General features: G+C 46.4%; 1 protein-coding gene across 5 annotated transcripts in view; it reads right to left on the bottom strand.

The window, feature by feature from the left end:
- LOC119441305 (serine/threonine-protein kinase greatwall) overlaps nt 1-14,862 on the bottom strand; it is a 273,862-nt gene that overhangs the window by 160,173 nt on the left and 98,827 nt on the right. For all 5 annotated transcript variants that reach the window (XR_007465401.1, XM_037705927.2, XM_049661143.1 and 2 more), the window contains one exon: nt 7,937-8,025. Coding sequence is in view for 4 of the 5 variants with exons in the window: in XM_037705927.2 (XP_037561855.1) it covers nt 7,937-8,025 (89 nt within the window). In the remaining variant the exon portion in view is untranslated. The remainder of the gene's footprint in view (nt 1-7,936; nt 8,026-14,862) is intronic.

The raw sequence follows: 14,862 nt of genomic DNA, 5'->3' as shown, positions 1-14,862 counted from the left end.
ATGGGAATGTCAGGACATAACAAACAATTTGGGCAGTGCCGACACCTCCGTCTCTTCCACCGCCAGCCTTCGTTTGCGTTGGAAGACCGCACTGCTCAGCTCGAACATGACAGTAGAGCTCTGGGCCGTCCAGCGAGCTGAGGAAGCCGCTTCGAGACAAGGTCTCGGAACCGTGTCCGCGGCGGGTGCCCAGACCCACTAAAGATACGCCGGACTCAAATCTTATCGATTTGATAAAAAAGCTTACGTTCTTCTTCTTCACTTTGTGAACACGGGTCACGCGCAAGCATACGAGTGCCATATATTTCCACTCCAAGCGCATTTCTGCCGTTGCAGTTGCCGTGATGCACCGTATACAGTCCAAGGGTGATAACATCGTCCCCGCGCGCATATGCTGTATGTGCGAGTGAAAGCGTGCGATGGTCAGCCGAATTGCATCCAAGGGAGGGAAGTGGGAAGGCAGCGCAGGAGGGAGGGGGAACGGCTTGTACCCTGGTAGCAACTGCGTAGTTTGCGCAGCTGCACGCGCCGTATCGACAGCGACCTACTGCGACGACTTCGGGGTCGGTCGACTTGCGGTCACCCTGCCGCCGCCTGCGTTGCTGCTCCGTCCTTTTCGCACGGCACTCGGGAACTCGATCACGAGAAGAACCCGGCACCTCGATTGTGCACACAGAACCCGTAGAAATTAAGTCAACTAGCGCACTTTGCGTGGCCATAACATCAAATCCGATTGTGACGGCACTTCCCCCCGCCCCTCTCCAAAAAAAAAACTTGCACTGTTCTATCAGACGCACCGACGAAAAATTCTGGAAAAAAATGCGTCTTATACGCCGGAAAATACGGTACACCAAAAAAGAAAATATGCTGATATTAGCGGCGCCGTCGGCTGCGATGCTGCGAGCACTGCCGAGCCGGCCGTATGCTGTCGGTAGCCGCGCACTGCAGCTGAGCTCGACAAGCATAGGTCGGCGCACTCGCTCATGAGTGCCCTCACTCACACTCATTTCAAAGGCGTGCGTGCGAGTGCGAGTGAGTGCCACTGAGTGTGAGTGCAGGTGAGTGCGAGTGCAAGTGAGTGCCAGTGAGTGTGAGTGCAGGTGAGTGCGATTGCGAGTGAGTGCCAGTGAGTGTGAGTGCAGGTGAGTGCGACTGAGTGCCTGTGAGTGTGAGTGGAGGTGAGTGCGAGTGCGAGTGAGAACCAGTGAGTGTGAGTGCAGGTGAGTGCAAGTGAGTGCCTGTGAGTGTGAGTGGAGGTGAGTGCGAGTGTGAGTGAGTGCGAGTGCGAGTGAGTGCCAGTGACTGTGAGTGGAAGTGAGTGCGAGTGCGCGTGAGTGCCAGTGAGTGTGAGTGGAGGTGAGTGTGAGTGAGTGCCAGTGAGTGTGAGTGAGTGGAGGTGAGTGCCAGTGAGTGTGAGTGGAGGTGAGAACCAATGAGTGTGAGTGTAAGTGAGTGTGAACGTGGTGAGTGCCTGTGAGTGGAGATGAGTGTGAACGTGACTGAGTGCTGTGTGAGTGGGGCTGAGTGTTAACGTGACTGAGTGCTGTAAGTGTGAACGGGTTGAGTGCTTCTGGGAGTGTACAGGTGAGTGTGAACGTGAGTGTGAGTGCAGGTGAGTGTGAACATGAGTGAGTGGTTGTGAGTGGAAGTGAGTTTGAAAGTGGTGAGTGCTTGAACGATAAGCAGAGGTTCACCTTGCTTGCGGAAAAATGGAGGCACGTTGTGTGTACAAGCTCACTCGCGTTGATGACTGATCGCACTAGCAGATTGTGCACGCCAAGATATAAACACCTCACTAAGGTCGTAATAATCCAAGGATCAGGCATGAGTGAGACAATGTATAATGAGATGAGCGGATATATTATATTGCGATAGCAATTATATGATCACTCCAAGCGAACTTCTGCCGTGGTCGTGGACATCGTTTTGAGGTGCCGTATAAAGTCCAAACACGGTAAAATCGTCGCAGCGTCGCGGAGGTACGCTGCGTTTGCCAGTGCAAGCTTGCGAGGGTCAGCCGACACTTGGTGCTCAATCTCGCGCGTGCGAGGGAAAAGGTGGGGTGGAAGCGCGCTGCTTCTGTCGCGCGTCAGGCATTGCGGGGGGGGGGGGGGGGGGGGGGGTCGCCTTGCTCCGGCGGCGGCCGCGTGGGTGTCGTATCTCGAAAGCGATCTGTGACGTGAACTATGTTCAACTAGAGCCGGTAACTTCGTAAGCACCGTGTTTTCAACGTTTAGTTCGCTTTGAAGCGAGAGGCGGCACGAAGGTCAATTCGCTCGTGGCTATAGCTGCGCCTCTTACTCCAGCGTTCTGACAGCGAGTTTCCGCGGTCATCGAGCGAGATGCGTTCATGTTTACCTGTTCGCGCGTGACACCGTGCTTGTTTATTTAGTTAGTAGGCGAATGTTTACAAGTTAATACGGCCCATTAAACTACTATCCTTGCTTCGTACAGCTCTCTACTAATTTGCTATCACAATCGAAGCTTCGCCTTTCGGGCGAAACTGCGACATTTTCTTTAATACACCAGGGAATATGTATGGGCTGGAGCGCTGCTGGCAGACATATCCAAATCATGACCGACAAATTTTCCCATGACTTCCACTGAGTGAAGACGTTTAATACCGTGTGATTTGCTACAGCTTTGCTCGTTATCCGCCTTCAGAGGGTGGAATGGCTCCTCATTTTCTTCCTGCTTCCCTCTTAAACGTACACGTACAGGTTCCCTATATAAACAGGCAGAGTGGAAGAGGGTTTAACCAAGTTAGCACAGAGTAACAGACACGCACGCTCACATACATGGAGAAAAAGCGAAGATGCAATGATAGATACCGCTTTGTTCTCCCTTTTGTGTTTGTTTCGGCGTTAAGTGTTTGACTAAGTATACGGACAGTCAATCTCTCCCACTATTTCCCGCTCTCTTGGCTCAATCCGACCGAAGGGGAGCTTAGCGAGCATGGACGGCAAGCATGCACACATCTAATGTCAATGACAGAGATCGACAGAGAGAGTTTGGGGCTGACGTCAATGTTTATGTTACCATGAATAAATTGAAACAAAAACTTTAGTCGTGCTAGTTTTGTTCTACTTTGCAGTGTTAATAAACCAGCTCTCTTTATTAATTTAGTCAATGAATCTGTTAATTTGTATTTCTTAAACATAACCTTATTGCCTTCCTCTGCACCCCTTCCATTCTTGCAATGAGTTATTTTGTGTACGGAAACCAAACAATATTGGCGTGCTCCAGCACTGTTCGAAAAAGCATTTTGTAGGCCAGCAAACTTTATCTGGGGGCGCAAGGCGAAGGTGTCTTCTCAGAAAGAAGAGCCGGTTTAGTGCTCAGCATGTACATTGATTTCCACTTGAGGTTATTTTGTTAACATGGCTTTCCCATCAGAGAGCGTATGTTAAAGTGACACCTAAATATTTACGCTGAAATGCACAAGTGAGAGGCGTGTCATTAATAATGTAAGTAAACTCAGATATCTGTTTCTTTCTTACTGTTAGCGTTGCAGATTTTTCGGCATTTAGAGTCATCTGCCACTCCTGACACCAAGAAAAGGCGGAATTTTGTATATGGTGATTATCACTGTGATTAATTTCACGGTACGAAATACAATAGTCAGCGAATAGATGGATGTTACCATGTAATCGGGAAGGCAAATCTTATATGTATATTAAAAATAAACCTGGGTCCAAAACACTGCCTTGGCACACTCCTGATGCAGCAGGTGCTAAATTGGAAGCTTCGTTATGAATATACACGAATTGTGAGCGGTATAGATCGGCACAGTGACTCATGAGTGCACTCACTCTCACACTCACTCATTTCAAAGGGGTGAGTGCGAGTGAGTGCCAGTGAGTGGAGGTGAGTGCGAGTGAGTACCAGTGAGTGTGAGTGCAGGTGAGTGCGAGCGAGTGCCAGGGAGTGTGAGTGTAGGTGAGTGCGAGTGAGTGCCAGTGAATGTGAGTGCAAGTGAATGCGAGTGCGAGCAAGTACCAGTGAGTGAGTACAACTGAGTGCGAGTGAGTGCCAGTGAGTGCCAGTGATTGTGAGTGCAGGTGAGTGCGAGTGCAAGTGAGTGCCAGTGAGTGTGAGTGCAGGTGAGTGCGAGTGAGTGCAGGTGAGTGCGAGTGCAAGTGAGTACCTGTTGTGATGATTATGGACGTTCGTCACTTGTTTGTGTGTCTTAAGACGAGAAAAATGCACAAGAGACCCTAGTAGGCAAAAAAAAATGTTTTTCTTTCAAACACACGATAGGCAAGGAAAGGAAATGAAAAAAAAAAAAAAAACGAAACAATGTCACAGAGGAGTTTCCTGCGCACGCTGATGTACGCGACGCTCAGTCCTACTCCTCCGTTCGGCGCGTCAAGAGTTCCGAAAAAACCATCTCACGGTTTCGGTCGTGACGAACGACTCGCTTGTCGTTGCTGCGGTACGGTTGCCGAGGCGAGCCGAGGCAGAGGTGGCACGGTTGCTGCTGCTGGAACCGTCGCCGGCACACGGCTGCGCTACCGTGTGCGGCGCCTGGCTATGTTGAGGACACCACTGCGTTGTCCGTCCGCAACTCACGAGGACCGCGACCCAGGGTCGGCCCACGCGGACAGCACCTCGGTAGGCCTCGACCAAGAACAGCCCTCAGCAACTGCGTCCTGGCAGGAGCCGCTCAGCAGGCCTCGTCCTTGGTCCCGGAACAGGCCTCCGCATCTGGCCCGGGTAGGCACGCCTTGGTCACTCGGCCGCAGCAGTAACCACGGCCCGAGCTCTTCTTCCCGAGCGTCGCACCCGATCTGCTGCCACCGTGGCTTCGCCGCTCGAGCTCCTCCGCACGTTCACCACGTAGTGCTTCTTTTTCTTCGTTTTTTGTTCTGTTTTCTTCCAGCTCCCGTGCCACCAGCCCTCAGCTCGTCTTCTTCACTTCGGTATGCACTTCTACTGAGTCCACATGTCTCGGAGTACACGTAAAAATATATATATAAAAAAATATTGTGTCCTTTCCCCACACCTGTGATTGTGAGTGCAGGTGAGTGCGAGTGTGAGTGAGTGCAGGTGAGTGTGAGTGCGAGTGAGTGGAGATGAGTGCAAGTGCGAGTGAGCGCCAGTGAGTGTGAGTGGAAGTGAGTGCAAGTGAGTGCTGTGAGTGTGAGTGGAGGTGAGTGTGAACGTGAGTGAGTGCAGGGCCTGGAAAAAATTATGGTGAGTGAGTGTTCTCCCACACTGCCGACCTATGTCGACAAGTATCGGAGCTCTCATTCGTGTTTAATATTTGACAGTGGATATTGTTTTTTATAAAACGTGCAATTTATGCATCACTTTATCTAGCGGAAATTATATTGCTTGGAGCAGAAGCTGCAGCCGATGTTTGCGTCGCCAGTGGGCGGAGGCACACAGCTTCGCGGTCGTCAATTTGCCCGTCGATCGTGCGGATGGCAGTGCGCCGGTCAAAACGCCGTCTACTTTGGACACCTCTAAAGTGGCAGACATTCTAGGGCACGGGAGGTCGGTTCGTCGTCGGTATATTTGCCGCTAGCGTGGACGTGCCTTAACCAGAAGTGGACAGTGTTTTGAGAAGCGTGTTGGCGATGACGTATGTCAGGTGACATTTGGAGGAGCACTTGGCAAGGAGGAGACCAGGCAATGAACGAAGAGTAGCGAAGGAAACAGTGAAACGGGCGAAGGCCGTGTTTCGATCATCAAACGCGTGCCACGCCGCTATTATGGCACCATTTCGAAAAATTCTCGCGGATACGTGTTCGTTGTAGACTCATGCAAAAGTGCAACACTGCAACTAAATTTCGACCTCTGGGTGGTTTAGGAGCCCTTTAAGGTGGCGGTCCCACTCCGGCAGCATGAGCCCCCCATTTTCAGTACTTTTGGAGCAACCGTGGCAGCTCTTCCACTTAGGATATAAAGTTGTATATACCGCAAAAGAAGCTTAATTCTTGTAGATTCCAACTATATATAATATAAAGAAATTGACTCATGTAATTTAGAAATAAATGTTCAAGAACAAGCATGAGATACATGGTTTTTGCGAACTGTGTCTCAGTTGTGACCATATTTAGAAGAAACTACCGCACTTACTGCATTTCGCCTTGCTCTGTAGCTTTAGGAGATATTCATCTATTTCCTAGACGCAGCAAAATAATGTTGAATTTTTACTTTTTCGATAATTTGCTTTTGAAGATTGCCAAATATCGCAAACTTCTGTTGTAAACAGCCCGGCAACTACACGCTCAAGGAAGCTAAGTTTTGGATAAATTAGAGTTCAAGAAATTTCCATTTAGGACGAAAAATTTGATTCATTTGATTCGAACTCTGGTTTTATTTTTGCCCATTTTTGCGGGAAGGTATTAAAGCTACGAAGCTGCGGTTTATGAATGAGGTACATGAATGAATAAGGCGAACCAGACACAGTTTTGCGAACCAGACACAGTTCGCAAAAACCATGTATCTCATGCTTGTTCTTGAACATTTATTTCTAAATCACATCAATAAATTTCTTTAAATTATACATAGTTGGAATCTACAAGAATTAGGCTAATTTATGGTTTATGCGACAACTTTATATCCTAAGTAGAAGAGCCGCCACGGTTGCTCCAAAAGTAGTGAAAACGGGGGGCTCGTGCCGCCGGAGTGGGACCGCCACCTTAAGTGAGAAAAGACTAGATTCTGAGAGCACATGTGAATGTTCAATAAAAACACGTTGGTGTATCACAACACTTTTCACACAGAGTTTCCAACGAGGCTGAACTCATGCGGCTACCTCTATTACCCCAGACATGCTTGCAATACTGAATGCATAAGCTCTTTTAAGATGTGGGGTGTTTTGCCTTCCAAGTCAAAAAAGATGTGCTGTAAAAAAATATGCAGATATTAACCCTTTGCGGTCCAAAACTTTTACCGACTTTCCGGCTGTCCTGGTCCGAAACTATTTTGCCAGTTTGTGGCGCCGCGATGAAAACCACAAACTGTGGAAGAAAAGTTCACAGAATATTTACTTTCTTCTCTTGCATTCTGCAGGCAACTCCTCTACCGATATTTGAGCAGCGTGTGATACCGCTCGAAGCATTTTCCTGGGTGCAGACCAGGGTTGTTAATGCAGGTTTTGCAGAAAACCACAGTTTCCCTCCTGCTTCCATTTGTTTTTCAATCGCTACAAGCAGCACAGTCCTTGCTGCTTTGGCCTGGGAGCTTGTAGAAGCAATGGCTCCTCCCATCTAGCCTTTCCTCGCACTCCTTCCGTGCAGACGGGCCCCGCTTTTTGGCTCTAGCCCTCACGTCACCCACTAGCTGTTGGATGAGGTTGCGGCGGTATTGCAGGTGTCGCTGTTCTTTCTCACCATGATTCTGCAGCTGTGTGCGCCTCGAAATAAAGCTATTGACAATGGAAGCTTTCACTAAATGCACCAGCGTAAAACGCACGTGGTGAAAAAGTGCTCATGCTTCTTAGCGAACCGCGAGAATGTGCGGTTCCGCGCGCAAGTGAGAACGCTCTGGTATCCCGAAGCCGTGCTGAACATTGTGCTGCACCCAAGTGCTAAAAGAAGCAAACTTCAACAAACAAAGTTTATTTATCCCTCGAGAGATGGCACATCATGTATAAAAAGAAAGCGCATGGATCACAGTGAGAAAAACCGCGAAATTTAACCCCCGCACATCCTTGTCGGGCGATGCCCTACAGCGAGCGGACCGCTGCGGCCATGTTGCGTTCCCGACAACGGACCGCAAAGGGTTAAAGGTTTAATTTCACTCATGGCATTTGTATCAGTCTAGCCAAGAAATTTCATGAATTTTACCCTATGGTAAGAGACAGTGTGAAACTAATTTTGAATGTTCTAACATAAGCCCGATTCAAATGTTTATTTTCTTTGTTCCACCTAAAAGGGATTCATTTATGTGAGTGACAGACATGCGATAAGAAGTGTGCACTCACTGTGCTTCCGCTCCACCTGCGAGAGGCCAAAGTCTGTCAGCTTGACATGCCCTTCGGCAGAGATGAGCATGTTGTCCGGCTTCAGGTCCCTGCATACCAAGGTCCCACTCATTTGTTCAGAAAGAAAGACATGACCAACCACGTTGCAAAGTGAGCGAAAACAATAAGGGGAACCACCTCAACAAGCCGACGGTCGATGAAGCCAGGGAAAGCATTGTAGGAATGAACTGTTCTTTTTTATTCAAATGTAGAGTCAATGAGAAGAAGGGAAATTCATAGTGGACTTATTTATAAAGCAGTGCTGCAAATTTAAACATACACAGGTAGAAAAACAGCACAGACGAAGCAGTTCGTCTGTGCTGTTTTCATCCCTATTTTTTCGTTAGGTAGAACTTATGACAAGCACAGAAAAACACAAACACATAAGGTGCATAAAGCGAATGTGTAGAACTCTTTGCCCCTTTTACAATAGCAGCGTCAGTCATCTCATCAAAGCATTATTTTTGCAGTCACAATGAAAAATATAAACAGTATGTATGGAAATTTATTAACAGTGCCCTTTGGTGTTACATTGCACAGATCTGGCATTGCAGAGAACCCAGTGTTAAAATGAAGCGACCTTGTTACTTGCAGGTGTTTTCCTAGCCATTCGAGCACACTGTTTTCAGCAATGTTTGATGATGCTGCTGGCAAACAAAAATGTTTATTCTATGTGAAGCATAAGTGCATGCAGACAGAGTTCCAAGAAGATACACTTGCCTCATTAGCCTTAAACAATTTCAACTAACCTTTTTAACAAATAATGATCTCGCATAGAGTGTAAATAGACAATATTAACGCGATAGCGTTTAGGGCCCCGTGTCGCAGAAAATCCGGCGTCGGCATTGGCGCCCGAGAAAATCATTCACAGCCACGTTTAGGTATGCCACACCATTCTATCATTAATGTTGCTCATACCTTCTCTTGCATTCTTGGCAAAGCTATTCCTCGGAATTTTGAAAATGACAATCCACAAACAAATGTCATAAAACAAAACAGCCACAGCGCATGCCTTTTATGTTAAATCTTCTCAGAGTGAAATATTAAAAGTGCAAAACAAATACGGAAACCTGAAAATGATGTAGTTTCTTAGGCGTGGTTGAGCACTATCTCCGGGATCGGCCCACGCAAGATGCCGCGTTTCCACCAGAAAGCTCATCTACGTGCATACCGTTCGCCGCCAGTGTTTGCCAGTAACTATTATGGTTGTATAAGCTGTAGTCATCAAGAACCATGAGTAGCAGTCGGGGATTTTGAATGCTACTGCATTCCACTCTTAAAAGCGAAGCTTAAGCGTAATGCTTAGTGAGCAACTGCCCAGCCTTAGTATAGATGAGCATTGTGCACTTTCAAAACATGTCGGAAAGGAGTTACAATCGTGATCATCAACGCTCCAGTTATGACAGTTTTTTTTTCTTCGGCCAAAGGTCAGATACTTTTCTAACAGACCTCGTACGTTCCCCAAAATCAAACAATTTATATGCATGCCAATATTTCCCTGATTTGCGCAGCACCTGCTGCAATATTCTGCATGGATTAGATAGTAGGTGCAGGCTGCGAGGGGCTGGTTTGGTGACTGTCCTGCTACACTTAGTTTAGTGAATGCTTCACACACAGCACACCCAAGTGTATACTCTATACTTATGTGCTATCGCAATTCATGTTTCGCCTTTCAGGTGAAACTGCGACAATTTTTTCAGGCACCTTCCTCTCACAGGCCTCTTCGGCAGAGAATAAGCTTCGTCCTATGCTGAGGTCGGATATAACCGCGAGTGCTGTAACCGAAGGCCACACACACATAACACGCGGCCGGGATACACCTGTCGTCTTTATGCGGCGCATAAGCGACAGAATACAGCAAACAGTGTCGGCTCGAAACCATAGATGATTACATATGGAGACGGTTTCAATACCTTTTCATGCGAACTCCGCTCGGCTACTGGGCAGAGTGGAACCTTGACCATACGGAGATCCCAGTCAGATTACTGAAGTGCACAAACTAGCGCTCGACGAACTGCAGAAGCTAGGTGTTTTCACCATGACGTTACCGGAATCATCATCTTGCGAGCGCACGTTTTCGTGCCTTCGAAGATGGAAGACTTATCTTCGCAGCAAGATGGCGAATAGCCGTCTGAGTGGCCTAGCTGCGCTTGCCGTCGAACGATCTCTTGTCAATAAGATATATATTCAGCGTGTTCTCGACATGTTTGATGCTGCGCACAGTAACCGACGTATACGTACGTCTGCACTAGTATGCCGGTATAATGATACCCCATCGTATCTCTCCGGCGCTTTGTGGGAAAATTGTGCGGGCACGGGAGTAGGACCCAAACCTATACCGTTTCACCATCGAACAGCCGCTTTACGATCGAATAAATCCCGGCTATGCTTTGTCTTGTACTGTCACAGCACAGGCACTCACATCTGTGGTTGTGACGAAACCTTCGAGCACTTCATCTGTCCCTGTCATCGCTTTGAAAGACACTCCATAGGGACGTGTCCGAGACGACGTCAGTGCCCTAGCTAGTGTAGTGAGCAGTGCTAGTATTTGTGTTTGTGAAACCTGCTGCACTGTATATAGCCAAAATTGACACTGACTAACATGCCTACTGCGTGCTCTATTTTTGCAGTACTCTCCTCTCTTCTATTTCCTTTTGTTATTGTTTTCCTGTATATCTCCTTGGTAGTATTTTCTTATTTCCAGCGTTTAGAATCACCAGCCGGCACCACAAGGGTGTATCAATTTTTTTTTGTAATCAACCGCGTCTTTACGAAAGTTGGTATTGATATGCACATTGCTTAGTGCGGTTCTCTCTCTTGCATTGAAATTACTCTTTTGAAGCTATATTGTGATCTAGTTAACTGATGTTATTTTGCTGGTGCTGGGTACCTGGTTTCTTTCATTACTTAATACTGTTTTTTATATGTGTGCTGTATGATGTACAACATAAATTTTCATTTACTTAGCAATAGCACTGCTGTGCAAATGTGCCGATTTTTAGTTTATATCTTACTGCGTTGCTGGAATAGCTTATTCACACTGACGGAAAAGTATGTGCCGATTATTGATTCAGTTAAGCTAAAAAAGTGCAAGAAGCCATGGGTGACGCCTAAGATTTTGAGATTAATAAGGAAAAGAAGACGAGTATATAATACATTTAAAAGAACACAAAGTAGTCATCAGTTCAACAGATTAGTCGAGGTAACTAATGAATAGGAAACTAAAGTACGTACTGCAAAAGATCAGTACTTCAATCGACTCAGTGCCAGTATGAAAACGAATCCAAAGCTTTTTTGAAAATACGTGAAAGAATGCGGATCTGACTCAACCGCAGTAAACGAGATTGTTCACAATAATCAGGTCTTATGCGATGATAAAGCTAAGGCATCTTGTTTTAATTTTTTTCATTCCGTATTTTTACCTAGAACAAGCTTCGAAAAATTATGTGAGAGGACTGAGTCAGTAATGCCATCTGTAGAACTCAGTGTGAATGGTATCGAATCATTGTTAAAAAGTATAGATGAAACCAAGGCCCCTGGTCCAGATGGTATTTCTCCCCGCATATTGAAGCGCTGTGCCTGGCCAATCGCATCGTACCTTTATGTTAAGTATAGTAAATCTCTTTCTACTGGAGTGTTGCCTGAGGACTGGAAAATGGCACATGTGGTCCCTGTTCATAAGGGTGGTTCAAAAAAAGATGTAAACAATTATAGGCCCATTTCTTTAACATCCATCTGCTGTAAAATATTAGAGCACATTTTGTACAAAAATATAATGAAACATTTACTACAACACAAATTATTAATTGATTGTCAACATGGTTTTCGCAAGGGACTGTCCTGCACAACACAATTCATTGAGTTCTATCATGACTTAGTGTCTGAGGTGGATGATAATGGGCAAATAGACTGCGTTTTTTTAGACTTTAGAAAGGCGTTCGAACCGGTTTGCCACCCCATTGCTCATTTACAAACTTCACAGGGCAAATCTTGATCAGGAAGTCTGCAACTGGATCGCCAATTATTTGTCGCAGCGTCGACAATGTGTCGTACTGAACGGTACTACTTCTCCTTGGGTCGAGGTCACATCAGGTGTTCCTCAGGGTTCCGTTTTAGGGCCACTTTTATTTTTAGTTTATATTAATGATATTGCTGCCGGGATATCTTCACGTTTGCATTTGTTTGCCAACGACTGCGTCGTGTACAGAAAAATAACAAGCGAACGAGACTCTATTGATTTGCAGACTGACCTGACTAAAATTGTATCATGGTGTGGGAAGTGGAAAATGCAACTAAATGCAAAAAAATGTGTTCATGTGTCTTTCACGAAAAAAAAGAAAAAAATTGAAACCTCTTATTTTTTGAATAGTGATATTATCAACCAGCAATTTATATATAAATATTGGGGTGTGACGTTTTCGAGTGATTGTTCCTGGAATGCGCATGTGAATAATGTAGTGACAAAAGCTGCCAGAGCGCTAAACTTTATTCAACGTAACCTCAAATCCTCACCATTTATACTAAAGAACACTGCTTATATTTCTTTTGTTCGTCCTATCTTGGAGTATGCGTGTTGTGTTTGGGACCCTTGCCAGAAAACCTTGATTGACAAAATCGAGGGATTACAGAATAGAGCGGCAAGGTTCGTTCTGGGGCGGTACAGGCGAGGGGAGAGTTGCACTCAAATGAAAAGCGAGCTACAATGGGAAGCGCTCTCCTCTCGCCGAAGAAAACTGCGTTTGAAATTGTTATTCCAAATATATAATAACAAGACCGGAATTAATAGAGACACTTATCTTAAACCACCGCATTATATATCTAAAAGAACTGATCATGACTTTAAAATTTGAGAATACTGGACTAGAACGAACCTCTATGCTAATTCCTTTTTTGCTCAAACAGTAACAGAGTGGAATCAATTGTCTTGTGACCAAGTGTGCTATGTTAATGAAGATTTTTTTTCCAAGTTGTAACCCCCCTGCTTACACGCCTTTGTGCAAAGCGGGGTATCTCTGAATAAAGAATAAAGAATAAAGATGTATTTAGAAGGCCTTCAGCCCATTAAAGCTGTTGCTAAATGATTTTAGACATCGAACAATTTGCATCCGCATCGCAACCCTGTTGTGCTCTCGGACAAGTGTGTTGAACATACATAAATAAATGTTCGCTTTTTTTTTTCACTTGCTTTCATGCTTAAATGACACAAAGAAAGTACGCCGAATAACTACAAAGTCCAGATAGTTGAATTTTTTAAAAAATACGAAACATGTTCAGAAATAGTGGGAGAAATTGTAATGCACAGAAGAGTTGGGCTGAGCGATGACTGACACCTTTTGAACAAGCGCAGCCTGGATATCTATTACGTTGCACTTACCTAAGCAGAACACTGTGCATGTTTATTGGAGTCTTGAGCGACTGAAGGAAGGTTAGATGCCATGTAACAAGATTTATCTCGGACTTTCGATTGATTGATTGATTTGAACATTTATAAAATAAGAGGAAAGTGGAAGGGAGGTAAACATAGTTAAAACCCAACACATAAGTTCCCCGCCTGCCTGCCTGCCCCTCCGAAGGAACTCACTTGTCGTAGGTGCCCGCCCAGGAAAAAAATCCTAGCGCCACCCGTGTGCGCTGGCCCATTACCAGAAGTGCCGAAAAGTGCAGTGCACAAAAATAATAAATTGTGCAGGAGGCACCATCACACGGTCTGCGAATGGCTGCACTCTTTTTCGGAGAACGAATCCGCTCGTTGTTCGTGACCACTGCGGGAGCATACATGCCGAAGCCGTTCTGGCGCAGTGTGGTGCAATTTCAGTCAATTTTCAATGTTTGGCGCAGGAATCTGCGTTTGTATCAAGATGGCACAATTGGCGCACGAGTCCAACCCCTAGCGAACCAAAAAATACTGGTTCTGTCTGGGTTTCAAGATGCTCCGATTTCATTTGATCAGTACTTTTAAGGGGGGACGCAGCCTTTGAATCACAAAAGTTAGTCAAAAAATTGATTTTTAAAATTAAATTTTCAGTTTCTATAAGTCTTTTTATCTGATTCCAAAACAGCATCACTGAAAATCACGTAGAAGTCGTCTAATAAATTTTATCAGCCAAGGTGGCGAAAAATCTTGTGACAATCACAAAACAGCACTTTTCAAGCGACGATGTCTTCAGACCGGCACAACCGTGCGACGCCATTTTGATCTCGTTGGCACAGTGCATTTCTCCGTCTTCAAATCTGCCACTTCAGCTATCTCCTCCATAGAGAAACAAGTGCAAGAAAAGCAAATGATTGAAGGTCCTACCGGAGTATCCGACTGGCCGCGCCCGCCACATGACTCCAGCTCGGTTCGCCATTGGTCCGGCGCTCGCTTCGCAGTGGCGTCGTCTGCTCGGCTCTTTGCACCTCGCGAGCTCTAGAAAGTCTCCGTAATCTCGACGAGTGTCAAAATGGGCGCAAGGCGGACATCGCAGTAGCGTGGCCGATCTCTCCGCAAGTGGACGTCTCCGACCCGAGGCTAAGTATTCCGAGCATCGACGCCCCCGACTGCGTGACAAAGCACATCCAGCGTCGACTCCTCGGATCCCCGCCTAAGCATTTCGTGCACCGGCGCCTCCGAGTACGCGACAAAGCACATCGAGCGTCGACTCCTCGGATCCCCGCCCATCGGCGCCCCCGACTGCGCGACAAAGCACATCGAGCGTCGACTCCTCGGATCCCCGCCTAAGCAATTCGTGCATCGGCGCCTCCAACTACGCGACAAAGCACATCGAGCGTCGACTCCTCGAATCCCTGCCTAAGCATTTAGTGCATCGGCGCCCCCGACTGCGCGACAAAGCAAGTCGAGCGTCGACTCCTCGAATCCCTGCCTAAGCAATTCTTGCATCAGCGCC

Source organism: Dermacentor silvarum, chromosome 2, assembly GCF_013339745.2.
Source record: "Dermacentor silvarum isolate Dsil-2018 chromosome 2, BIME_Dsil_1.4, whole genome shotgun sequence".
In the NCBI taxonomy this organism is placed as follows: Eukaryota; Metazoa; Arthropoda; class Arachnida; order Ixodida; family Ixodidae; genus Dermacentor; species Dermacentor silvarum.
This window is presented reverse-complemented; position numbering and strand designations above follow the sequence as displayed.